General features: G+C 31.0%; 1 protein-coding gene across 1 annotated transcript; it reads right to left on the bottom strand.

The window, feature by feature from the left end:
• Positions 1-2,775: 2,775 nt before the first annotated feature.
• Positions 2,776-8,265, bottom strand: LOC141697146 (uncharacterized). The gene is made up of 5 exons (XM_074501389.1): positions 7,969-8,265; positions 6,105-6,206; positions 4,052-4,193; positions 3,882-3,925; positions 2,776-3,263 (listed from the first exon to the last, which is right to left on the bottom strand). Exons 1-5 carry the CDS (start codon positions 8,053-8,055, stop codon positions 3,045-3,047), a joined length of 594 nt encoding a protein of 197 aa, XP_074357490.1. The 5' UTR covers positions 8,056-8,265; the 3' UTR covers positions 2,776-3,044.
• Between the last annotated feature and the right edge of the window lie 2,487 nt (positions 8,266-10,752).

The following is a 10,752-nucleotide window of genomic DNA, read 5'->3' on the forward strand; positions in this document are numbered from 1 at the left end:
GATTATTATTGTTCTTAAAATGTAACCGAATAATTTATTGATCGGAGTATAGTAACCCCTCGAGAATTTATATATAAATATATTTTTCCACGATTATCTTGTATTTTTTATTCTAATATCTTAAACATTATTTTTATCAAGAACACGAAACCACTAACCGAACAATAAATTATTTATCCGTAAAAAATTCGAAATAATTTTTTAATATAATGAATATCGTATTCATCCCCCTTACGATATGTCAGGACCCAACATAGGTAAATAAATATTATATCTGCAATAGTTCAAACAACCACAAATATTCTTACAGCAATCCCTATGCATCATGTGCAGGAGTCATCAACAAAAAATGCCACTATAGATATTATTTCAACATAATGTCAAATATTGAATGAACATTTTCTTCAATAACCCAACCACACCCCAAAAATTACTCTTTATATACACAAACAAATAAAACATTCATCCACCAAAAGATGGCATAAATATACATAAAAAACCGGAGGTAAAAGAATCGTAATTTATGCAATTTAAAACATGCTCGTGTATTATCCGGGTTAGTGAGCTAGTTCAATGTTAAACATGCAACTTGACAAGATACATAATTATGACATCAATCGAAAAAAACGCTCAAAAGAAACGGGCAAAGTTACAATTACCCTGCATAATTGATATATTAGTTTTCTGCATTATGATAAGAGAAGAAATTATAAAAATTCGAAGTCAGAAATAAATTTGATTTTAATTAATATTCCAGACTGCTATGAAATATCATTTATATTTCTTCCATGATGAATCCTAAATAAAAAATTATGCTTCAATTTATTTTATTACTATGAATTACAATGTGTGCAAGGTACGTATCCCACAGTAAATATAAAAAATAGTACCCCTTTCGTCTCATTGGATTCTTTACATAATTTTTCTCATACTTGCATGTATTTTAAGGCTATTATAAAACATAATTCTATAATTTATTTTTAAAATTTTCGTTTTCTGTATAAAAGTTTAAATATTATATTTTTATTTAAAAAAAATATTTAAAATTATTAAGAAAACAATGTTTTACGGGAGTTTTAAATGCGTGCCGATTTCACGTCCCACGATATAAATAAGCCGGGGGCGGGGGGAGTATTAGTAGGGAGCAATTGGGTCGAATCGGGTTGGATATTGCAGAATCTATATCCAAACACGAAAAATTATTCATGCCTGAACTCGACCCGAACTCGAAAAATACCCGAAAATAAATATATGAACCAGACCCATCCGATTTAGGATCGGATTAGGACATTCCCGAAACCCAAAATTATTTTGAATTGGATATTCATACCTGAACCCGAAATCTGAAATTTTGTATAATTATTGATATTGTCAGTGCTTGAGATCGAACACACGACTTGTATAGAAATAGTTTTAACGTGTCATCTTCAACCACTCCACCACATCATTAATTATGTTATTATAATATTTAAAAAATCAACTCAATTGATACCCTAGATTTATTACTAAAAAAAGGTTTTGTTAACCTTATCACCCGTTTAAATGATTGAATAATTATATTTCATTAAATTTTATAATTAGTTAATTTTAAACATAAATATAAAAATATATGTTATAAAAATTATATAATAATATGTATAATATGTATTATAATATATATATATATATATATATATATATATTATAATGTGTAATATATAAAATTCTAATATTATATATATAATATATAATAATTCGTGTTTTTTTTCGGATTTCGGGCTCGAATGGAGTTTGGATTTCGGATCGGTATACCTAATATCCAAATCTAAATCCAAAAAAATTTTGGGTTTAAAAATTAAATTCATATCCAAATCCAAAAAATCGTATTTGGTAAATTCAAAATTTCAGGTTTCGGATCGAGTATTCGTCGAATCAAATTATTTTGCCATCCGTACGTATTAGTCTGCTACACTTAAATGTAGTACGTGTTCTGTGCCTGTAAATCCGACGTAAAAATCCGGTATACCTGACTTGTAATTGTATTCCAAAAACTAATCTTATTGAGTCTGAGGCAACCTGTTATGTCATATGCGACTTTAGCTACTTGTCATTTCGAAAGGCATGCGTACTGACTACTGACAGTTTTTCTATAAAGACATGCCCAAACGAAATGTCATTATTAATTAATTATAACAAAATTTATAGCAAAATTTTATACAAATATAGGGTGAGCTTAAATATAAAATCAAAATTAGTTTATATTAACAATAGAATATCATCATAATACTAATTTATATTACTAACTTAAAAAATATTTAAATATATGTATATTTTTTAGAATTTTATTTATAATTTATGAATATTTTTAATATAAAAATATTTATTAAAAAAATCAGTAAAAAAACATGCCAAATCACAAAAAAAAAAATGTCCAGACATACCCATCTTAGCATGTCCGCGCCTTGTGACATGCACTCCGGCCTCCCGGTACTCTGGCACTGGGAATGTAAATCTTACTATGCTCAACTTCTTTCTAGAACCCACCCAGATCTCGGACAAAGAGCATTCTAGAACCCAGATCTAAGACAGAGCGTTCTTGTCAAGCAGCACTAACAACCCCAGATCAGAGCAGATCAGGATTTATTAACCATGTATTATGTGGAAGATGCATATTATCAAACATTAATGACTACAACTAATCAGGTCAGGAATAATAACCCCTATAACATTCCCAATCATAAAATATCTGCAATCTAGAAAAGGTCTTTGTAAAAAATTGGTAACAAAACGAGTTAGGAACCCATCTAACAAACTGAAAATTATCATTAAAATAATACAGTTGAATCTTAATTATGTCAGTTGCACAAGTACACTGAAATGCCTCGTGCAACTAGATTACTATCTGCAAACAGAATCTAAAAATAATAAAAGATCTTTACATAGTACTTTCATGTAATGTCAGAGTTTACCAATCTAGCAAGCAGAACTGTGAAAACCAGTATCATGGCACATCAGAAACTATTTAAATGCTAGATTTTGAATATATTGAAGCTTGACATCAAACATCAGTTTTTAGAGTTACCAAAGAATCTTGAAAGAGGCAAAGGACCATCGGCCTCTTCACCCCTGCATGAATGCTTGGATCTTGATCTGTGCCTTTTCTCTCTCTTCCTTCGTTTAGACCTTGATTTTGATCTTCTTGATTCTCTCTCATCATCATCATCACTACTAGAATATTCTGACGATGAACTTGAAGATTCTGACTCGGAAGATTTTCTTGAATGCTGGAGACGAAAATTATCATGAACGACTCAATTTTGTTTTTACATAAATAATTGTGTTACTTCAACAGTGATACTGATTATACATCAAGAGGTTCTTCGATTGTGAGGTTGATACTTGAAAAGCATGCTATGAAGACAACACATGTATATCCTAACAAGACAACTCTTCTTTTCTACCAAGTCGGAGTAACTTTTAAGATCTGTTCCGTACACATGACAAGATATAATTCTTAAGCTAAGATTGACCAAAAACAAGATTACATTACAATGCAAATTGTTGGTCTGGCATACAACACATAGCGCATCCTTTCTTGATTACAAAGAACATTTCAAGTTTCAAATCAGCTTGTACGGATACAGCAAACTGCTAAGTTCTGAACAAGTAATGATCTCTGCTGTATATTAAGAAACATAACATTATAAACTATAAATTTTACAATTTGTCTATGTCAAGAGAGTTTCAATGATTGGTTTCGTGCACAGTGCACACTTAGTGGGTTTCAGCATAATCACCTTGTGAAAATTTCTCCGGGATAAGAAAAATATTGGATGACTATCACAAAAATAAACTCAAGCAGGTCTCAAGTGTAAAATCAAACATAATAATACACATCATACCTTTTTCTTCTTACTACTGCGTTTCTTCAGATCCTTGTCCTTAACTGCACGGACAATATATTTATATGTTCTTAAACAAGACAAAAAAACAGCCTTCTAATAGCACCCTAACCCCATTATGCCCAAAGCACCCTAACCCCATTATGCCCATAGTAACATTCAGTACATACCTTTTTTGTGACTAGATTTACTGTGTGAGTGATTTCTTCCATGTGCAAGCTTACTGGCCCTTTCAGCATCTAACTGGGCCCTGTACTCTCTCATCATTTTATCTTTATCAGCTTCCAACTCCCCCTTCCTAATTTCTTCTTCCTAGCAAATTAAGCCGTTAAACCATCTGGTAACTGTCCACTCTTAGATTTTAGCATTATCATCATAGCAGATATTAATTTCAAGAGAAGTAAACAACATTGATTAAAAAAGTGGAAAAGAAATTAAGAATATACAATTGCTAGCAAATAAAGGCCAAAGGTACCCAGATTATAAGAACTATTACCCAAGTAATATTATTGACTGGACAGAACACTAAATCACAGCAGACACTAACATAATGTCAGGATCAGTACTATAGTGAATTGCAGTAGTAGCTTAAGTAGTACAGTTAATATTAAGGGTCAGGATTCATTAAGGGTAAACTAGTCTTTAGCTATTTTCCGTTTGTGTGCTGCACCATAAATACCAGTTGTAACTTCCATTTGTGGTTATGATTTGAATATATGGAAAATGGCATTTGCCGCCACCAAATCTCTCTCTCTCTCTCTCTCTCTCTATAACTGATTTCTCTCTCTAAAATTTATCTTCTACAAGTTTCTCTCTCATTTCTCTCTGAACCCTCTCTGATCTCTCTGTTCTCTGTCTAATTCTAGTCTCTCTATTTCTGCTCTCTCTTAGCTTAATCTAGCTGCTTTCTTGCTCTATAAAGCAGAAACACCAAAAATAGTTCAAAACTAGGTCAGAAACATAATAGTTCCTGACACATAACCAACAAAAACTCACATAACCGTACATCTACGACATTCAGCTAATTGCGTCATAATTCAAATTAAGTAATCAAAAGATAAAGTAAATGCAGTTTGATGATCTGCAAAAAAATATTTTCAACTGGCCATTTCTGCAGGTCAACATACCAGCTTGTAACCCGTGCAATTCCCAGGTATCATTTAATATTTTAATTATTTTTTTAAATTGTAGTATTTTATTTTCTGATCTACATTTCTTTTTATTCTTGCAACAACATTTTATACTTCATTTAATACTGTGTCAAAATGCTATTATGTTAATTGTTTTAATATATTGCTTGTATTTTTTAATTAAATTACATGTATATGTATAAAAAGCTAATATATTTTCAATAAAGTACTGTGTATATATATAATGTTTCTTCTTTGATCTACCTCCGCACTCTGTCCATTCTTCTCCTCAAATTCAATCCCATCTCACCTCTGTCTCCACTAAACTCAGGATTTCTTTTTTGCTTTCTGGTTTCCTTCACCGGAAAACATCATTTTTCAATGGGTCTTAGTAAATCTAAATTTCAATTCAAATCTTCATATAATTTCCTATCCTTTCTCAATTTTGTACCATGTAGTGTTGATAGATCCAGTAATAATACACCCAAATGATAAAACACACATCCCCAAAACATCTCGTCTCCAGAATCTGCACACAAGCACTCTACTAGAAGTTAACTGAACAAAAAAAATTTCAAACAATTACAGTTACATCTAGAACTATTATGTCATGAACTCGAGGGTCTTGATAAATTAATAGCAACTCTGATTTTAATAGACTATTTGAGCTCATATTGAGAGCTCGTACAAAAACATATGTTAATACTGAAAATAACCTAATCAATATAATATTAATAAAGCATTTATTCATACCTCCCTCTGTGAGTGTGAGCGTTGATTATATATTTTTTATTTGGTGTGTGTGTATAAACCTATTGCATAATAATAATTTTTAGCATAATACTAACAATGCAAAGCTGAAATTAACGGAATATGACGGAAGTTGTTTAAGCGTTCAAGGAAGATATTTTTAGCCACTAAAATGTTCACCTTTAAAACATGGCCATCAAATTGCAAAAGGATAATACTACATGCAATCATACTTTAATTTATTTTAAGAGATTTAATATACTTGAAGTAACCATAAACTATTAATTTCTCTGCAAATCAATATAATTAGTTCACATTCGCAAGTAAGCATCCAACAAATTACCTTTTGCTTCTTTTTGTATTCTTCCCATGTGACAGTATGAGAAGTTTTCAGGCTGGCCAAACGTGCGGCATGCCACTCTGGTGAATGAAATGAACCATCCACCTGCGACTGCTTTCATCAGAAACGATACATACAAAAGCGGGGAAAATAGGGAAACGAATAGAGGCTATACTAGGCGACTATATTACACAAGTAATATAGACTGGAAATCTAGTGACAACCCCCACTAGCAATCAATTATACAAATAAAAAAAATTAAATATTTTATTATTCAAAAAATGGTCAACTGGAAGCATATCAGTATAAAACAACCAGGACCAAACATTGAATATAGCTCTGTGACAAAAGCAGCAGGAAGAACTCTGAAAGATTATTGATAAAATAGAGGTTTATCACACTCGCAACTTCGTTTTCTAAATCCTTAAAGAAAGACATGCAGCAGCATCATATTGAGTGATTGGTTGTGCTATTGGTTTGTATCATATTATGACAGCTATTAAAGAAATTTACAAGCCACAATAGGTTGTGCACTCAAGTTATCTATAACATGCTTCTTGCGAACACCACTACAAACTTGAGCCCTGTGGTCCTTTGCACCAACATATAGTCAATTAGAGTGCTTTGACCCCGCTTAAAGGTGACTTGATGCACCTCTTTCCTAAAACACAAAATTTCAACTACCAGCTCGTGTACAAGTCTAAAAGAAGAAAGCGCAAAACCACCTCTGTCCTTAATAGTCCCATGAGAGCCAAAACTCCACTGGACGCCTTAATACCCACGTCTCCCCCCACCCTAATGTAACCATAGCAGTCATCCCTATATAAATATGTTAATCCGCTAGTACTTCTTCTACCAAATCATGCACACAATCCTAACATATTTTTTCATTAGGCCCCCAAAATTCAACTTGTGGTGCATACTTAGAAGAATTATTGACCACCTTCCATCCTATTGTTAGTTTAAGAGCCAAGATCATATCATATACCTTTTCACTTCTATTCATAGTTGTTAAGTCGCCGCCTAGGCAGAAAGGCAGTAAAAAATAAAAGGCATCCCAACCGTCTTGATTCTAATAGCTTAGGAGAATTAGACGGTGCCTAGGCGAGTTAGGCGTTGCTAGACTAATATTATCGTTGATTATCTTGAATCTTGGTTTAACGTCGTGTAGACGAGAAGCTCGAAATATTGACATGGTGAATATTATTAACAGTTGTTACACGTTAGCATTATAATTTTGACATAATTACCAGTCATATGTCATCAAAATTTTAAAGACAATGGCTTTACACTTCAAGGTGAGTGGTGACAAATAGTATTGGATTGAATTTCTATATTTACTAATTAGAGTCGTAATAAGGAATAAAAGCATTTGTATCTTGTTAATAATACACACGACTGTAGTAATATGTGTTATATACTGCTACTTAAAGAGGCACTTTAATCCTGCAAAAAAAAAAAAAAAAAAAAAAAAAAAGAGGCACTTGCAATGAAGGTCGGCACGACAAATATTCACACACACCATTAACAAACCAAATCAAAGCCAACCAAGGATTGTTAGAGGGATTCTCCTGTTAATAACACACACGACTGTAATAATATAATGCAGAATTATTATAAAGATTTAAAGTATAGAATTAAGAAAGGTTAAATCTTGAGAATGATATAGTAAAATAGGGGGTAAAACAAAAATTTGATAGGTGGGCAGGCATATGCGAAGCGTATACAAACACATAGATACAGATTTACTCCAGTAGAGGGGGTAGATTGTAAGAAGACTACCTAATCATCAACATTAATTGTTCTAATTGGGATCTACCAGAGAGAGGGGGGGGAGAGAGAGAGAGGAATATGAAAAGGTACAAACCATGCCATCCTCAACTTCATCAGGGGCGGCAGAACTAGAACCCAGCCTCGATCTCTGCATAGCCTTGTATGCTTGATTCTTTCCCATCACTTCCCTACTAACTTACGATTGATAGATTGGTTTATTAATACATAAATAGGTCAATTGTTAACAAGACGATTTATATGAACAAGGAGGAGAGCGTTTGATTTTATTATTATGTTCGTTGCGCTGCGGCCTCGGGACTCCCACTCTCCTCGATAGACAGAAGACACACACAGAACACAACACAACACAATTTAACTATTTCCCTTATCCCCTGTATGTATTCCTATAACTCTAAGAGCATTTAGATATTCTCCATCCCGTCTTCTATATTTGTTGATCCTTTAGCCATTAGCTAAAACATCCACATCTTTGATGCATTATTTAAAACTTAACATGCTCTGCACATTAATATATACATATATTTATATTACACTTAATATATATATATATAAATCAAAATATATTGAAATTCTTATTTTATATTTAATATTTTAAACTTTATTATATTTATTTTAATATATAATGCATATTTTTATGAATACAAATAGAAATAATATAATATAATATAATTATATATTTTATAATAGATATATAAGTAATGTTTATTAATTATGTTTGATTATATTTAAATATGTTATTATATTTCAATTGAAATAATATTAAATTGCTATTATATTTAATATATTTTCATTGAATATATTATTTATATTTTCACGTGTATTTAACTAAATATATACTAAAATTATTTTAAAATATAAAATTTTCATATATATATATAGTAAAAAAATAATTTTATTGAAAATAGCTAACCATTATACCTAATACCACTATAGTAAAACCTCTTACAGATTTAACAAATTTCTAGATAATGATCATTTAGCTAACCATTTTAGCTATTAGTCATGGAGATGCTCTAAGCATCCTGTACTAGTTACCTAAAATATAATAAAATAATAATTTCTTAAAATATAAAAAATCAAAATGATTTTTTACTCCAATATTATTTTCTATATTGGTTCCTGTATTTCAATAGTAATATTTAATTAATATTTTAAATTTCAAATTTATGAATATTCTTTCAAAAATGTTATAATAGTTATAATTTAACGGTCAAATTTTAATAGTTATATTCTGACGGCTATATTTTAACATTTTATGTTTGTATATGTATATATATACACAACTATATTTTAAAACTATATATGCATATTTTATTAGAAATCTCAACATACTTAATTCATTTCACAATATCAAATAATATACAAATTATTCATGAGTTGATAAATGTAGAAGAAGAAGAAGATGTTCAATCTCTCCCATCTATAAACAAAAATGCTTATCAATATCATCAATAACATAAAGCATGTCATGGTGGGTCAGGGATAAATTATCATATGTTTAATCAAACTAGTGAAGAAAGTCATACTAGATTTTATCATGATTACTTTTTGGATACTTTTTTTATACTTCAACTGAAAAATCTTTTTGTAGAAGATTTCGAATGGGTCGTTCATTATCTCGAAGAATTCAAGAAGCGATTACAGTTCATGATAATTTTTTAAATAAGAGAAATAATGTTGTGTGAGTTCGTAGATTAACATCTCTTCAAATATGACACTTGCACTAAGGATGCTTGCATAAGGACACCCGCGGATGTTATTAATGATTATGTAAGAATTGGCGAAAGCAAGTCGATAGATCTGAAAGGATTTGTTAAAGCAATTGTCGAAATATTTGGTGAAGAATATTTGAGACGTCCAACGAACGAAGATGCAACTAAATTACCTAGAGATTGGTTGGCAGTATTGATTGTATGCATTGAAAGTGAAAAAATAGTCCATCCGCATGGCAAGATATGTATACTGGTCATATTCAATGGCTTCAAAAGACCTTTCGATTTGGCATGCATTTTTCAGATTATCTGGATCTTTAAATTACATTAATGTGTTAGATCAAAAAAGTAGTGAATATGGGAATAATATAATATGGGATATTATTTCTAGTACATTATTATTTCAAAAAAGTAGTGAAAGGTGGGAATATTTTGGAGGAAGATGAGTCACACACTTTATAAGGGAGCAATTTCCATCCCCATTTGTTTAGATCCTCATTACATTTCCTAAATTTTTTTGGTAAGTTAGTCACTCATTTGGTTGGAGGTTCCCTATTTTGATCTAGGTGGCACAAATCTATATATTTATATAAAGTAAGATCACACGTGTATGACGTGGCTTCTCCAAAATCTTATATTCAGTATTGTTTTTCTCTACTGCTTCCTAATTTTCCAGTGTTTGGAAAATTTATTAAAGTTTTAGCAGAAATTAAAAGGTTTTTGAGAAATTGAAAGTTCCTAATCCTAATTACTTCACCTCGGTTAGGGATCTATAAAAACTAAATGACCCAACCTCAGAAGCAATATTTTGGCTGGGTTGTATATATGCCGTGTGTATATTGTTCTACCCCTTTATCGAATCATCAAATCAAACTGTAAACCGAAGAAAAAGTCAATGACGATGCTTTGTTCTTCACACAGTTGATTCAATCTTGCAAACTATATGTGTAATTACTTGTGTCTTCTTTTGAATGTATAATTTTGTAAGTGTTCATGCGTACCATTTTTGATGCATCTATTATGCTATCTATCTGATATTCATTTTTTATTATCCTATTATTTCATTTTGCAGGCGAATTTTAAATGGAATTCTCAAGAAATAGGTATATGGTCCTTCATGTTCTCCATAAGTCGGCAGGTACGAT

The sequence above is a fragment of the Apium graveolens genome, chromosome 11 (genome assembly GCF_009905375.1).
Source record: "Apium graveolens cultivar Ventura chromosome 11, ASM990537v1, whole genome shotgun sequence".
Classification (NCBI taxonomy): domain Eukaryota; kingdom Viridiplantae; phylum Streptophyta; class Magnoliopsida; order Apiales; family Apiaceae; genus Apium; species Apium graveolens.